At 41.1% G+C, this 16,047-nt stretch overlaps 3 protein-coding genes across 6 annotated transcripts; 2 read left to right on the forward strand and 1 right to left on the reverse strand.

Annotated features, from left to right (window-relative positions):
• The first annotated feature begins 524 nt into the window (after positions 1 to 524).
• Positions 525 to 6,007, forward strand: LOC126628538 (nitrate regulatory gene2 protein-like). 2 transcript variants are annotated; one of them, XM_050298266.1, is made up of 5 exons: positions 525 to 1,515; positions 1,570 to 1,991; positions 2,191 to 2,378; positions 3,595 to 3,818; positions 4,922 to 6,007. In XM_050298266.1, exons 1-5 carry the CDS (start codon positions 632 to 634, stop codon positions 5,709 to 5,711), a joined length of 2,508 nt encoding a protein of 835 aa, XP_050154223.1. In that variant the 5' UTR covers positions 525 to 631; the 3' UTR covers positions 5,712 to 6,007. The 2 variants fall into 2 exon arrangements, with proteins under 2 accessions (XP_050154223.1, XP_050154222.1); XM_050298265.1 differs by having other exon boundaries at positions 525 to 1,991.
• Positions 6,008 to 8,798: 2,791 nt separating this feature from the next.
• On the forward strand, positions 8,799 to 10,385 carry LOC126628539 (uncharacterized). Its single transcript, XM_050298267.1, has 4 exons — positions 8,799 to 8,968; positions 9,509 to 9,621; positions 9,726 to 9,850; positions 9,957 to 10,385. Exons 2-4 carry the CDS (start codon positions 9,540 to 9,542, stop codon positions 10,182 to 10,184), a joined length of 435 nt encoding a protein of 144 aa, XP_050154224.1. The 5' UTR covers positions 8,799 to 8,968; positions 9,509 to 9,539; the 3' UTR covers positions 10,185 to 10,385.
• Positions 10,386 to 10,585: 200 nt separating this feature from the next.
• LOC126628537 (serine/threonine-protein kinase D6PK-like) lies at positions 10,586 to 15,734 on the reverse strand. 3 transcript variants are annotated; one of them, XM_050298263.1, is made up of 4 exons: positions 15,437 to 15,734; positions 14,495 to 14,776; positions 12,963 to 14,314; positions 10,586 to 11,790 (listed from the first exon to the last, which is right to left on the reverse strand). In XM_050298263.1, the coding sequence occupies exons 2-4, from the start codon at positions 14,729 to 14,731 to the stop codon at positions 10,917 to 10,919; spliced, it is 2,463 nt and encodes an 820-aa protein (XP_050154220.1). In that variant the 5' UTR covers positions 14,732 to 14,776; positions 15,437 to 15,734; the 3' UTR covers positions 10,586 to 10,916. The 3 variants fall into 3 exon arrangements, with proteins under 3 accessions (XP_050154220.1, XP_050154219.1, XP_050154218.1); XM_050298262.1 differs by having other exon boundaries at positions 12,963 to 14,776; positions 15,480 to 15,734; XM_050298261.1 differs by having other exon boundaries at positions 12,963 to 14,776.
• Between the last annotated feature and the right edge of the window lie 313 nt (positions 15,735 to 16,047).

Here is a 16,047-nt window from a genome sequence, read left to right on the forward strand (position 1 = left end):
AAAGTTACCAAATAATATTTGTCATTAGTTATCTTCCAACCTAGTTAACGTTACAACGTTACATTACTTATATCACTTACTCTTTTGTTCTTTTCTTCAAAAAGGGGACTAGTTGGTGGCTTTGCCACAATAGTACACCCTTCCGAGGGTCGGGAAGACTCACAAAGACATTTCAATCTCCTTTAACCTCTATCTTATGATTCACCAGCACTAAAAATTGAACCTAGACATGCGGGGCGGGGTATAAACATAAATAAAAGATAAAACAAACTCCAAATAAGTCCGACACAGAAACATTTTTTGGTTAGATTTATTTCCCAACCCTTTTCAATACATTTTACTCTTTTGCAATAAAAGAACAAAAACAATACTTTTTGTTTTGTAAAAATAGAATTAAGAAAATACCCACTTTACTCTTTCCATAGAAAAGTAAACAAATAAAAAAGTAATGTGTTAAATAAAAAATAATAAGAAAAAGAAAAAGAAAACTACCCCAACAGGCAACAGTTCAAAGCCTATAACTTGTCATCCCCCTTCCTCTCAGCTCGAACCAGGCTTCATCACTCCCGCTTTGGTTTGATTTTCTTCTCTAAATATTTATTAAATTATTATTACTATTATTCTTAGCTTTATGGGGTGTACGGCGTCGAAATTGGACAACGAGGACACTGTGAGGCGGTGCAAGGAGCGGCGCCGCCTCATGAAAGACGCCGTCTACGCTCGCCACCACTTGGCCGCTGCCCACGCCGACTACTGCCGTTCCCTCCGTCTTACCGGCTCTGCCCTCGTCTCCTTCGCCGCCTTCGAGCCTCTCTCTATCTCCCACCAAACCCCTGCCGTCTTCCTCCACCAAGTCCCCCCTCCCACCACCAACCACATCCCTCCACGTGCCCCCTCCCCTGCTCCCTCCTCCCTCCACCCGCCACCACCTCCTCCGCCTCTCTCTCCCACCATCAACAGCTCCAACCTCCCCCACATCCTTTCCTCCTCCTCCGCCCACTCCTCTCGCCAACATCGCCGCCGCCGCCAGCCGCCGCCGAAGCTTCCTCACATACTGTCGGAATCGAGTCTTCCTTCTTCCCCTGGAAGTCAGAAGTCGAATTTCAGCAACCCTTTTGGGTTTCCGTCGGCTTTCCAGGCGGAGTCGAACTACTCAAGGACGCCGTCGCAGGCCTCCTCCATGTGGAACTGGGAAAATTTCTACCCTCCATCGCCGCCGGACTCTGAGTTCTTCGAGCAACGCCAAAAGAGCCAAACGCAATCCCATCAGCACCAAAAATCGCCCCACCACGTCGACCCGGAACATTCCGACGAGAACGATTCAGAGACGGAGGCGATAGAGCCGGAGCCGCTCGAGACCGAAACCGAAAGATCGGAGTACGATTTCTTCCTCAACCATCGAAACCCAAAAGCCCAGAATGCCCATCATCAAAATAGGCACGAGTACGCTCAGTCGGAGAAGTACGCGCCGTCGCAGAAGTACGCCCATTCCGAGAAATACGCTCAGTCGGAGAAGTACGCGCCGTCGCAGAAGTACGCCCATTCCGAGAAATACGCTCAATCGGAGAGGGAGGAGGTGCAGTGCAGTGAGTGGGACGACCACGACCACTACAGCACGACGAGCTCCTCTGACGAAGGGGACGACGAGAGGGAGTCGAGATCCGAGATGGGTACCCGGTCGACTTTCGAGCCGGAATCGGTACGGGCCGAGTCGGTGGCCGGTTCGGGCCGGGTTCCGGTGGCTCAGGCGATGCCGCGGTATGCACCAAGCACGAGCAAGTCGGAGAGGTCGGAGGGGTCGGAGGGCGGGAGCACTTACCGGAGCAGTGAGATCTCCAATATGAAGATGGTGGTGAGGCACAAGGATTTGAAGGAGATTGTGGAGGCGATTAAGGAGAATTTCGACAGGGCCGCAACCGCCGGCGACCAAGTTTCCGAGATGCTCGAGACCAGCCGGGCCCAGCTCGACCGGAGCTTCCGACAGCTAAAGAGTATGTCCTCCTTTTAACTTTGAATTGGGGGTGTTTGGTTCCCGGGAAAATGTGTGGGAAAATAAATCGAATCTTTGGGAATGTGATCAAAACGCAAACGATTTATTCAAATTTCATGGAAATTTTTAAATTTTAAGGGGCATTAAATTTCGGATTCAATTGGAATTAACACTGATTTCGTTCCAATTATTTCTTGCAGAGACAGTGTACCACTCCAGTAGTGTGCTGAGCAGTTTGAGCTCTACTTGGAGTTCAAAACCGCCGCTGGCGGTCAAGTACCGCCTGGATGCTGGCTCGCTCAACAGCGAGCCCGGCGGTTCAAAGAGCCTCTGCTCCACCTTCGAACGGCTCTTGGCCTGGGAGAAGAAGCTCTATGAGGAAGTCAAGGTATTCATTAACTTTTACTCAATTTTTTTACCCAATTGTAATTTTTGTTGGTTAATTAAGATTAATTTAGAGTAATTAAGCAAATCTGGTTGGGTTTAATCTTAAGACTAAAGGGTGGGTAGCCATCAGTGACAGTGGGTTGTACTGCTGGATTGATGCTCTGACCCACCACAGTTTTTATTATGGACCCGGCTTCTCTTACCTCCCATTTCTCATTCACTTTCTATCACCTTTTATTTTTTATTTTGTGTGGTGTGGTCATAGTTAAGTCATGTTAATATTTTATATTGATTTTTTTTATAAAAGTAATAAGACAAAAAATAATAATAATATAAAATATTAACGTGATTTAATTGTGACCGCACAAATAAGAGGGAGGGGATGAGAGTATATGGGAAAGGGAAGGGCAGAGAAAGCCAGGTCGTTTTAGTATAACGTCTAAAAAAACCTGCATTGACGAAAATGCCCATGGTCGGTGCTTGGGCACAAAGTTCAGGCCTTTTTCCGATGCATCTTTTCATGATTTGGATTTTGGACGGTTGTTTTTCCCCCCAATAGTAGCTTTTCCTTTAAAATGCTGGTGAAAATGACTGATGATATGCCCTTGACAGCCTGTAAAAATAATATGGACAACCCCGCATTTGTCCTGTAAAGTGTAATCTGTATTTGTAGGGCTACTAGCTAGACTCCTCTGATATTTTTGGTCGGCAAATGTTGACACCTTAACAAATGTGGCTTCATATTCTTAGGAAGCGCTTTCGATGTTTGTGTATAATATATATCTACTACATTCCTCATCGTTTATAAATTGGTTTTCGTTTTTGCTCCGAATCCACTTTCTACCTTTCCTTTTTTATTAAACAAGGCCTTGCACGGGAAAATTTATGCATTTTTTGTTGTTCTCTTTTCGACATTGGTTAAACTTTAGTTCGTATGGATTTACTTTTTCTTTTTGGTACACTTGAATGGTTTCGATAATTCATGCATTTTATTTCAAATATAACGGAATCTTGCCGTAGTTGTAATACTGTGGAAACGTAGTACATTCCAGAGTTGAGTGCCAAAATCGGAGTTGCAGAGATGATTGGCTTGACGGTCATGTGCCTAAAGTTGGCTTTATTGGGAAATAAGTTTCTATTGTTGTATTTATGTGGAAGCCATGTGGTTTCAAATTGGAAAGTGCTGATGCAGGCAACTTATTGTTATTGAATATCAGGCCAGAGAAGGTGTCAAGATTGAGCACGAGAAGAAGCTGTCCGCACTGCAACATCAAGAGTACAAGGGGGAGGACGAAACCAAAGTAGACAAGACCAAGGCGTCGATAAAGAGGCTGCAATCACTAATCATTGTCACATCTCAGGCCGTCTCTACCACCTCCACCGCCATCATTGATCTTAGAGACTCCGATCTCGTGCCTCAACTTGTTGAACTGTGCCACGGGTAAGTCTCATCTTTTTTTTTTCTTTTTTTTGTTTTTTGATTAAATGAATAAGAAAAATCTTTTTTTTGATTAAATGAATAAGAAAAATCTTTTTTTCTTGTGGAAAAATATATTTGGGGTACTTTTCTGTTCGTTATAAATTTCTGTTGGTGAAGTTAAATTTAGCACATGTGAAAAATGCAAGGCCTTTTAACTTGGTAGCTGGAGGTGTGTTATGAGCGACTCCTCTGCTGTGCCACTTGCTTCTTTCCCCCTCTGGAACCACATGTTCCATGTTGTCCTGGATTGTCCAATCCAATCTAATCCGGTCTCTGGCCACCTCTTAAAACTAGGCAGTGGCCCCAAAATTTCTTCTCCGGTGGCTACTTTTCCTCTTGTCTGTAAACCCTTTTGGTAACAGTTATTGTAGATGGAGGGTTTGGTGGATTGGACTTTAACTATGACATGTCCCACCATTGTCTGTTTCTGGATCCACTTCCCGATCTGATTAGCTAACAAGGTCACTAACATCGTTAAGTTTTCAAATTCTTATTGCTTATAAATCGGTGTCATTATTGAGAAGCGATACTCTCTCATCACCAATTCACCGTGTGGCAAGCTCTTACCGGACATGCGGTTCACTTTTTGAACACGTGTCAAGTGCCACTGGGGCTATGATTTGGTTGCAATAGAGCATTTCTCATCGTTATGAGAAGTGACAGTTGAATAATCATCATGTTTGTGGGATCAATTTTGAAGATAATAATTACCAACATAAATTACCAAAAGGTCCTACACCAATTTACCTTTCTTGCTTGAGGTGGACATACTTTGTCCGAAAGGAGTGAATGAGATGGAGGGTAGGTAAGACTTGTGTGTTATCTTCTCTGCTACTGCTCAGACTTGTATAGATTTTTGTTTCCAGTAATAATATTGATCAAAAAATCGGATTAGCGTATTATATTCCGTCATATACATGGAACTGTAGAACAATAGTTAAATTCTTCTGATGGCCCTGCTTTATCGAATAATCTGTAGATCCACTTATCATATGAGTAGGGTTTATCTGAACGGTGATTTGAATTTGAAATGTCTATATATATGCGTGATATACCGAATGCAGGTTCATGTACATGTGGAGATCAATGCACCAGTACCATGAAGTCCAGAACGACATTGTACAACAGGTCAGGGGACTTGTGAACCGATCAGCGAAGGGTGACTCAACTTCGGAACTACATCGGCAGGCAACACGTGACCTTGAATCAGCTGTCTCTGCCTGGCACTCCAGTTTCTGCCGTTTAATAAAGTTCAAACGGGACTTTATCCGGTCTGTTCATGGTTGGTTCAAGCTCACCCTTCTTCCTGTAAACAACGACATGACTTTCAATGTGCACAATGAATCTTCTGATGTATATTCCTTCTGTGATGAGTGGAAGCTTGCACTTGAGCGCGTCCCTGACACAGTAGCTTCTGAGGCTATCAATAGCTTTATCAATGTTGTCCACGTAATCTCTGTGAAACAGAGTGAAGAGCTCAAGATCAAAAAACGCACTGAAACTGCGTCAAAGGAGCTTGAGAAAAAGGCTTCTTCTCTCCGAAACATTGAAAAGAAATTCTACCACTCCTACTCCATGGTTGGTATTGGGCTTCCTGACTCGGGGCCTGAAAATGGGCAGGTTTTGGATGCGCGAGATCCTCTTGCTGAGAAGAAATCTGAACTTACAACCTGCCAGAGGCGGGTTGAAGATGAGATGATGAGGCATACAAAGGCGGTGGAGGTGACAAGAGCCATGACTCTAAACAATCTTCAAACAGGCTTGCCAGGAGTATTTCAGGCACTGACCAGCTTTGCTGGCCTATTCACGGAGGCACTTGAGTCGGTTTGTACACGTTCCTACGCCATCAAATAGACGGAAAACGTAGTTTTGGTGCCCGTGGTTTTGCGGTAATTAAGTCGGAGTTTATCAGAGCTGGGAATTTTTTGTCAGGGTGCTCATATTGTTGGTAGTATTCTTTTGGGGGGTTTACAACATGTAAATATGTGGAATTTTGTGGTTTGCAAATCCTTTTGTTTTGGAGGAAGGAAAAGTATCTATGTACAGGGAAGTGCTTAAGATTGTTGTTAACCTTTCTATTCGAGCTGAGCTGAGCTTCTTTGCAGTTTTCGGCATACAAATAAATATTCGTGCTTTGCTTCTTTTGTTTACCTTTCTACATCATTAACCGAGAAATTCGCATTTACCTTTTTTTGAGTTCTAAACTAACTAGCTATTAGTCTGGTAGTACGACACCGTCTTGAGGATTATGGTAACTATATGCAACCTTGAGCCTCTAGTTGCTACTATCATATCACATACACTGACTAAAATAAAAACAAAAAATGGACTAGTATGTAGCATTATATTTCCTCAAATAAATAAATAAATAAATGAATTTCTTCTCAAACCTAATATGGCATTGGTCATCTCTTCTCCATTACTTTTATTATTATTTTTCTTTTTGATACAACAATATTGGGCTAAGCCTCATAATGTTTCGTCAGTAATTTAAGTGTCGAAATTGCCATTGCAGGAGTTGAACATAAAACCTCCGACTTACATGTGTAGAAGAATATCACTAGACCATGGACTACTAGTTACTTTCATATTGACCAACAGCAGTTCTTGGTTATAAACTGTGTAAAGATTCAATCAGTTGCCAATTCAGACGGTTGACTAAGCCGACTGCAAATTAGGATCTATTAAAATTTTAAATTTTATTTCACATTTTCCACTTAAGCAATAACCAACAACGCCGGTGAGATTCTCCTCCGACGACCATCACCGGGGCCAAACTCTGGCCAACCACCACCAAAAATAGAATAATGTGATATGAGTGGAATTTAAATCTTCAACAACTCCGGTGAGATCTTCCCAACAGTTTTTCGAATCCTGCATTTAAGTAACGATTCAGTGTGAATATGCATGTCAACCTTGCATGTGACATCTAGAGGAGGGTTTGCAGATACTGATACTCACCATGTTGGAGGCATTGATACTGATACTGCTGGCTTAATATCGCATACGTTTGTTGGTTTATGGAGCATGGTATAGAATTAGATACTAGGCAGCCCTTTAAGCATTGGTTTCGAATGAGTTCAGTTCAGGGATTATTCTTATTCTTCTTAATGATTGATGTGTTAGCAGCTGTAAGTTTTGTTTAATAAATGAGTCCTTTTTGAGAGGTCTGGGATTCTGGTGTAGTACTATAGGTTTGTTTTTAGTTGGCGGATATCATATCCAACTTTCATAGATCTTTCAGTTGTTATAAAAGTTTTTTTCTTGTGAAAAAAAGTTGAGCAAAAGGTTTGCATTGTAAGAATATTGGACAGTTGGACTTTGCTAAAAGCTAAATTTTATATTGAAAAAGCCCAATATGTCAGCCCAATAGCCTAAAAGTCATAAATTATTTTAGGATTCCCGATTTGTCCCGAAATCCTGAAACTATTTCGGGATTTCTGAAAATTTAGTTTGAGATCGATCTTGAAATTAGGATTCCTGTAAACTTCGGTTTAGAAATCGGAACAAGAATTTTGGTTCGGTATCCCATACCGAACCAGCCCTACTTTCACCTTGGAAACTCAACGAGGGAGTAGTTTGGACGGAGAACATCTATATTGTACCGCAGCAGCATGGGAAAATCAGCAATCATCTCACCTAAAACTCCGTGATGTATGCCAAGTGATCGAAAATATTTCATACTAACCTCGAGCTTTTTCACAATGTTGCATCCTAGGAGCTCTGGTCGCAAAGCTATAACCTTTCCAATATCCGTCTCACTAACTCAACCTTTGGTCATCAAGAATATGACCTGCGTTATATTCCACTAACATGTTAAAAGGGTGAATATTAGATGTTAATCCTTCGATTAAAAACTGAAACTGGATATTAAGAGCCCGTTTGATACCTAGTTTTTTTTATTAAATCCCAACCTTGTAAAAATGAAGTTGAGTTTAGAAATGTCCCAAAGTGTGATTTGACTAAAGATCTCAACGAGGGAGCAAAGTGAATTAAGAAGTAACATAAGGCTACCAAGTAAATGATGTACTCGAATTCAGTTACATAGAGTTTACAAGTTTAATTAATTGGTCATGTTTACTTTTATTTTAATATGGGTAGTTATAAAAGGCTTATTATATTAACATCCCGCAAATTGTAGAATAAATCTCACATACTTAATACATCCCACATTTACTTTTTCACTTAAAAATTATCTTAATACACCCCACATACTTCTCCATAATACCCCCACACCCTACATTCTCAATATACATCTTATATTTTCTACATACACCCCACATTTCTCAATCTTATAAAACTCATTTTTAATTTTCATGGACTGAATCTAAACATTTGAACGTTTCGTTTGCCGAATGATTTCAAATCATCTGAGAGCCATTGATATTTAATACTATATGAACAGATGCAACTCAATTTCATGCATGTAGTTGTCAGACATTCAATTGAAATAGATTCCTATAGTTGCTACCCCTTTTCTCAAGGGTGGCCGCAGAAAATGTTGCCTTTCTTAATCGCTAAACTTTTTTCTTGGGGATGATAAGGTGGGTTTTCCCAGACATATTTTGTCATTCATATATTGAAGAACTAGGTCTCCATCTTTTTTTTTTTTTGTCGAAAAGAACTAGGTCTCCATCTTTCTAATACAAATAACATAAAAGAACCAACAAATTTGATGGGGATTGGCACCAAATGATTCCATTAGACCTTCAAAATTACCTTCTCTCAATACATGTAGAAGGTATATCGATTTCGTGTTCCATTAATCAAAAATAATTTTTCTCTGTCAACATGTCTGTAGTTTTATTGGTTAGTATTTCGTTCAACAATGGAGGGTAAGAGGGGTTTTGATAGTTGAAGAAAAAAAATAATACGCTAAAGGTGATTTAAGGTGTATTTAAAATTTTTTAAAATTTTTTTTACTAGTTTTGTGTGAAATATAATTACGGGCGGTCCTCTTGTGAATCGCCTTCAGCATTCGTTGGCCCATTACCCAACTAACCCAACCCAAAACCCTAAACCATTTCTTCTTCAGTCTCCCCTCACGCATCGTTCGTGGCGTCTCAAGCTCACCCAGAGGAAGCTTTCGCTCCACACTCCAGAAAAATCAGGTTTGCCTTCTCACTCAATAATATTAATAAATAATAAAGCCTTAAATCTTCTTCTGATATTTTTCAATTTTAATATGTTTTGGTTTCTGGGTATTGCTCTTTTATTTATTTAACTATTTCCTGTTGGGAATTCATGATCGCTGACTGGTGTTTATGTGGTAATTAGATTATATGAATCTCCATTTCTTGACTGTTTGTAACTGGGTTTCTGTTGTCGAAGTTTCAATTTCACTCTTGAAATAGTTCCCCAATTTTTGTTGGAATTTAAGGCGATCTGAGTCCATTTCGTAGAAGAAATGGCACAAAACCGAGTGCAATGACGTTCTAGGATTCATATAGCTGACCCCACATAGTGGGATAAGGTTTTGTTGTTGTTGTGGTGTTATTTTTTGAGCGTATGCAAACCCAATTTTTGGAAAAATTACTCTTCGATATGCAACTTATGTATAAACAGATATAAGGTGAGGGTTCTCATTGATGTCAGTGAACTGAAATGATTTGGTTTCAAAGCTCGAGTATTCTGTGGTGATTTTCTTTCAGGGTTTTGCCCATCTTTCCGGAAAAGAAGACGATGAATTTTGCAACATCAATATGCAGTAGGTTGGGTCTGAAGAACATTGTTACGAATGCTCCCGTATACAGCAGTGCTTCTGGTACGAGTTCAGTATCACTGAATGAGTTGTGCTAGAATGTAGCATGATTATGTTGTGTTTCTGCTTCTAAGTCCTGATGTTTTGCTTGATGTGACTAATCTTAGATCTCACGGCAGAAGGATTGAGTTTGACCTTTAGGCGCTGGGCTACTAAAAAATCCGCTGGATCCACCAAAAATGGTCGAGATTCAAATCCCAAATTTCTTGGAGTGAAGAAATTTGGCGGAGAGGTGAGAGGCTGTTGTGTGTAAAAAAACATAATGGACAGTTCGTTATTGCTTGTCTAATTCTTTGGGTTGGAATGACTGTAATGTTGTTATTCTGTTTATGTTGCAGAGAGTGATACCTGGAAACATCATAGTTCGCCAAAGAGGCACCCGTTTTCATCCTGGAAATTATGTTGGTTTAGGGAAGGATCACACCCTTTTTGCTCTGAAAGAAGGCTCTGTTAAGTTTGAACACCACAAGCTCAGCGGACGCAAGTGGGTGCATATTGTGCCAAAGGAAGGTCACGTGCTTCACCCCGTCTATGCAAATGGTGCGACTGCGCCATCGACAGCGTAGTTGAAGACGGTTTCAGATCCTTGTGAGCTTGTTATTAGATCATTTTAGGTTCAAACCTTTCCCCGGGTTGGTTAGAATAAGAAAAGCGATACCCCAAAACATATGAAATACATCATTTTTGACAGTCGAACGAGACAGAATTGTTTCCAATGAATGCTGTACCCGCCTTTAAACCAATATATTCAACCAGACGTAAGCACACATCAACGAGCCTTCCGATCGCAATCAACGACCTTTTCTGATCGCAGTTGTTAGCGCCGAACATCGCTACTCAATCATTCAGTAAAGAATCAACATCGGTCACAATGTTTCATCTTTCGGATTAAATTCCGGTTCAGATGAACTTGTATACTTATAATGTGCATAGTACTTACACTGCGATATAAACACGTAACACAGACTGTCCCTTCCAACACTTGTACTTGCATTTCCTGCAACTCGAAAAAACAACGTGCAACAGAAACAGAATGACAGAGTCTCAATACATAGCAATTGTATTAGCAAATAATGAGATCCCTGTGCAAAACACTAAAACTGGTAGCATTCCGATAACTTTTGAAAGGGGGCCGTCAACGAACCAGCTCAAGTCTATCGCTGTATAAGTTTACTAAACAGTTTTCCCCATTAAAACAGGGATTTTCTTTCTATAGAACACAGTGAATGCGGCATACTCTTTCGGGATTTAAATGATGGGTACGAATACAAGATAGCACAATAACCCTGCGATCCAAACTAAAAGAACTCAAAGTCTAGATATTGACCCCCGGACTTCACGTCTGCCCCAACCATTCTTTTACTGTTGCTTCCGACACCAACAGGCTCAACTGCGCTATATTTCACTGGCACTTCAGTTTCCATCGGTCTTGGTACTTCTGGTGGTGTGCTGCATCGTATTAGAGCCCAATTTACACCTTCGAAGAAGGGATGCTGTTTGATCTCAGTTGCACCCCTTTTCACCCCAAGCCGGTGCTGTGGCTCTTTCACCAGCAAACCCCGAATTAGGTCGCGGCTTGCATAACTAGTTGCGGGGGAATCTGGGAATTTAAGTTGCTGCCCCACCACATTGAACAGTGTAGCACGGTTTCCTGAACCTTTAAAAGGGGTTTTGCCATACAGTAATTCATGCAAGAATATACCAAACGTCCACCAATCAACTGCACTACCATGGCCTTCTCCCTTAATAATTTCAGGGGCTAGGTATTCATGGGTTCCAACAAAAGACATGGACCGAGCTTGAGTAGGCTCGGCAACAAGCTCTGGAAGTGCATTGGTGGCAAACCCTGGCTCAGCTCGAGGCTTTCGGCTCTTCTTGCTTTTCTGAGGGAAGAACCTTGGGATAAAACAAGAAGGCTGAATGCATACTGATGACGGCTCGATACATGCAGGCTGGACGCAGAACGCACCTGCTCCTCGTTTGGAGGGATCCGAATCATATGAAGTTCTTATCAGGGTCGGTGAAACAGAGCATCTCAGTGAAAGATCAAAGTCAGAGAGCATTATGTGGCCATCGTCACGAACAAGCACATTTTCAGGTTTTAAGTCCCTGTAGACAACTCCAAGCATGTGTAGATACTCTAGTGCCAACAGAACCTCCGCAGCATAGAATCTACAAGAACAAAGATAGACTAGTACATTACTGCCTGTCTACTATCTATAATACATATAAAAACAGAACAACATTCTCAAATATGATAAATTATACTGCATCCAATCTGCGTATTATTGAACTGCGTAATCCATGTTTCATTTAAAGATGGTAGATGAAGTAACTGTAGGCCATATATGGAATGAGAATTTTGATTTGTGATTGCATTTCAAATATATGGACTTGCGATCGCATATTGGGGATCCTATGCATTTAAAAGTCCCCGCTAGGAAAGGGGGGCAAAAGGTAACGTTTGGTTGAATGCTCCAACTTCCAAATCATTGAGTCGAGTATTTCTAGATTGGATGGATCAAGGTTGTACAAAAACATGTCAATGAGGGCATAGGGTATTTTCTTATACATTGACAAAAGGTCCAAGCCAATCATGAAGAGCAATACGTTCAATGATGTTGTGTTCATTTCTTGTTTACGTTATAATTGTTTATACTTCATTCATTATTCTACATACTCTTTAGATTCAAAAAGGCTTCCAATCCAAGCATAAACAGCCAAACCTACAATGATTTCAATATGTTATTCAGCCTTTTAGTCAATTATATTTTATAGTAGAAAATTTGTTAACTTTTACACAGTATTTGGATTCAAACACGAAGTAAATGAGGAGTATGACCTTGTTAGTTATAGGAAACAAAAATGTCAGTAACAAGAGAGACAAGTAAAAGACAGTGGACAAGATGTCCTAGAGTTCCAATAACCCCCACCATGTCGCAACTCTGTGGTATAGAAGTTTACTATTTTTCATTTCTTATTTACTGTCGGTGAGAATGGAGATTGATGATTTCATGCAAAATACAGAAAAGCACTGTTAAAAGCATGATAACCATCAAAGATATGAAACTATCTCTAAATCTAAATCTCCATTAAACAAACATTTACAAGCCATTAAGAAGCATAACAAAAAGACATTTGTGCCAGAAAAAACTAGATCAATTGCAATTAACAATTTCCATGTTGGAAAACTCCAAAAGAGGCAACATCATAAACACAAAAAGATAGAGATCTCCACAAAAAAAAAAGAAATATTAACAATGATATAGATAGGAGGCTACCTTCTTGATGAAAATAAGGAACAGTAAAGTATAAAAAAAATGCATCAAAAATTAAAGCCATACCTCGCAGCATACTCAGAGAAGTGTTTTCCAGGTTGTCTTTGCCTCAGAGTGTGCAGATCACCACCTGGACAATATTCCATGACCAAACAGCAGAACCTGTCGGTCTCAAAATGTGTATATAAAGTTGGAAGGAATGGATGGTCCAGCAGTTGCAAAATCTCCCGTTCTGTCTGAGCCCTAGTCAACTTCTTCCTGCTTGCAAGGGATGCCTTGTCCATTACTTTCATTGCGAAATAACAGCGGGTTCCACTTAGTTCTGAAAGATAGACACTACCAATATCACCACAACCAAGCCGTTTGAGTAATCTAAAATGGCTCATACCCAAAATCCCATCCCGAACTCGAATAGCAAGAATCGCCTTCCACCTAGGATCATTTCCTTTATGGGGCTTATTAGCACTCCCAGTAAGGTTGCTCCAGTTGCTGTCATCACTAACGCCACTACTATCACTTGCTCGACTAACACTAGTTTTTGCACTCTCAAGTGAATCCCCTCTAACACTCCCTTTGGTACTTTCACCATTTCTCTCAAAACTAAGCATGCCATCACTAGTGATTGCGTCACTCCTATATGTACTAGCGCAGCTATTGGCAATACTCATAGCAGTGACAACACAAGCACTACCGATGCTACTAAGTGGACTTACATTACCACTCGGAGGCAAAGAAGCATCCCAAACACACTCCTTCTCCTCGGAATCTGGAGGAATGAGTGAATTATCTGTATTCTGTGATGCACGCTGAACCGCAAATGGTGGAGACAGTGCACCTATGTCGTTGGGTTCTTCAAGCAAGCTTTCAGAAGGGGAAAGAACAGTTGGACTTGGTTTCTTAGCAGGAACCCATGGGGAAAGATCTTCTAGAAAAGGGCCTTTCATAGATAAGCTCTTCATCAAGCATCCAGCGTCGGACTTATTCTGACCAATCGGTACATACACTGGTTTCATTAGATCCATATCAACAGGTTCTGGAGGGTGACTAACCCCGGCGAAAAAACTAGGACCACCTTCATCAAATGAATCTATACTTCCCTTGAATGTGAGAGAGCCAGACAAAAGTTCTTCCTCTTCTGGCAAAGAGACCTTTCCTTTCCTTGTTCTTAAAGGTATAGGCAAGTCAGAATCTTGAGACTCCCGTGCATTAAATCTCCCATCTTTTACCATAACAGAATGCACATTTGACAACTCAGCCATTTGCCTTGCCAATGCAATTTCTTCTCTCACCAAGCCTAAGCGCCCATTGGATAACTGACCCCTGTCTCTAGTAGAAGCAACATCTTCTCTTGCCAAACCAGAGCGCACGTTTGACAAGTGATCCACTCCTCTTGTTGAGGCTGAACGTGAATAAATCACCTCAACTCCCACGGGAAACTTTTTAGGAAGCACCTTTGATTCCGAAACCCTCTCCATGCCTGGTCCATTGGATAACTGACCCCTGTCTCTAGTAGAAGCAACATCTTCTCTTGCCAAACCAGAGTGCACGTTTGACAAGTGATCCACTCCTCTTGTTGAGGCAGAACGTGAATAAATCACCTCAACTCCCACGGGAAACGTTTTAGGAAGCACCTTTGATTCCGAAACCCTCTCCATGCCTGGTCCATCGGATAACTGACCCCTGTCTCTAGTAGAAGCAACATCTTCTCTTGCCAAACCAGAGTGCACGTTTGACAAGTGATCCACTCCTCTTGTTGAGGCCGAACGTGAATAAATCACCTCAACTCCCAGGGGAAACTTTTTAGGAAGCACCTTTGATTCCGAAACCCTCTCCATGCCTGATAACCACGTATCTCATAGAAAATTCTTGGAACGAATAATCTGCAAAGTAAATCTAGATTTAGCTTACACGAATTCTTCGCATATACAGTCAGATCTTAATGTGTAAGCAGTCCAAAAACAATACTTCCATTCCATTCCATTCCATCTTTATCAGAAATTGCAATGAAAAGCATGCGAACTTCTTTTACTTCTTTTACGAAAGAGCTAATACAAAGAATATTCAATGAAAAAATAAGGATCCATTTACAATGCCAGATGCTGGTGTTTGATTTCTTCTTCTATATATTCAATAAAACGGAAATAAGATATTAACTAGCCCAAATTTGAACACAAAACTAATACAAGTTGAATTTGAATAAAGCAGACAAGTTGGGAATGTGAATTAAAAAAGCCATTCAATCATGAAACCCCAATTGCCAAAATTTTCCATAACCCCCACCTCCTCAAATTCCTAACTTCACTCCCACTCAACCACAATTACACCAAAAGTACACCTTTACATATATCAAGTTAAACACAAATTACACACAAAGTGTATAGAAGCAACAAAATTTATACCAAAAAAAAAAAAAAACCCCACAAGCTCAACACAGCAAACCTTCATTTCCAATAAACCAAACAAATATTTTTGGAAAGAAAAAGGGAGACAGAGAATGTGGAATCCGTAGATAGTGAGAGCAGAGAGAGGAGCAGAATTACATTCAAAATTCCAAATGCAGAAGAATCGCAATGGCAAACGCACCAGAGCAAAACGAAGTCGAACATTTACACCTGCGGATGCCGGAAGGCCCTGTGACCAACAACAACGAAAATTGCAAGGGTTAAGCTATTATTCAAATGCCGAGGTTTTTCTCTTCCTTCACTTTTTCTCCTTTATTTTTGCAATTTCGGGGAGCCAAAGCGAGACCAGAGATCTCTCTCTCTCTAACTTTTCTCTCTCTAGAGATGTTTCTCTCTCTCTCTCTCTGGTCTCTGTGATCTATGTGATTATGGTGATTGTAATTAAACAGCTTTTGCTTTTTTGTAGGTGGGCTGCGCGCACTTTAGTTGTAAGCTGCTGACTGAGGAGCGAGAGAGTCTAGAGTGCTAGAGAGAGAGTGTGGGGTGGGGCCGGCCTCGCAGAGGAGAGTGGGACCCGCGCGTGTTCCTTCTTTAAACTACACTTCTTTTTCAGAGATGGACCAGATGGCGACTCTTGCTCTCTCTCTCTCCCCGTCTTCTCGCGCCTCTCACATCGCATCGCACTGCCAGAATCCTCGCTCGTCAGTCTCTTTGGCTCTGAAAATGACCACACGCTTTTTCCTGCGCGT

The sequence above is a fragment of the Malus sylvestris genome, chromosome 7 (genome assembly GCF_916048215.2).
Source record: "Malus sylvestris chromosome 7, drMalSylv7.2, whole genome shotgun sequence".
In the NCBI taxonomy this organism is placed as follows: Eukaryota; Viridiplantae; Streptophyta; class Magnoliopsida; order Rosales; family Rosaceae; genus Malus; species Malus sylvestris.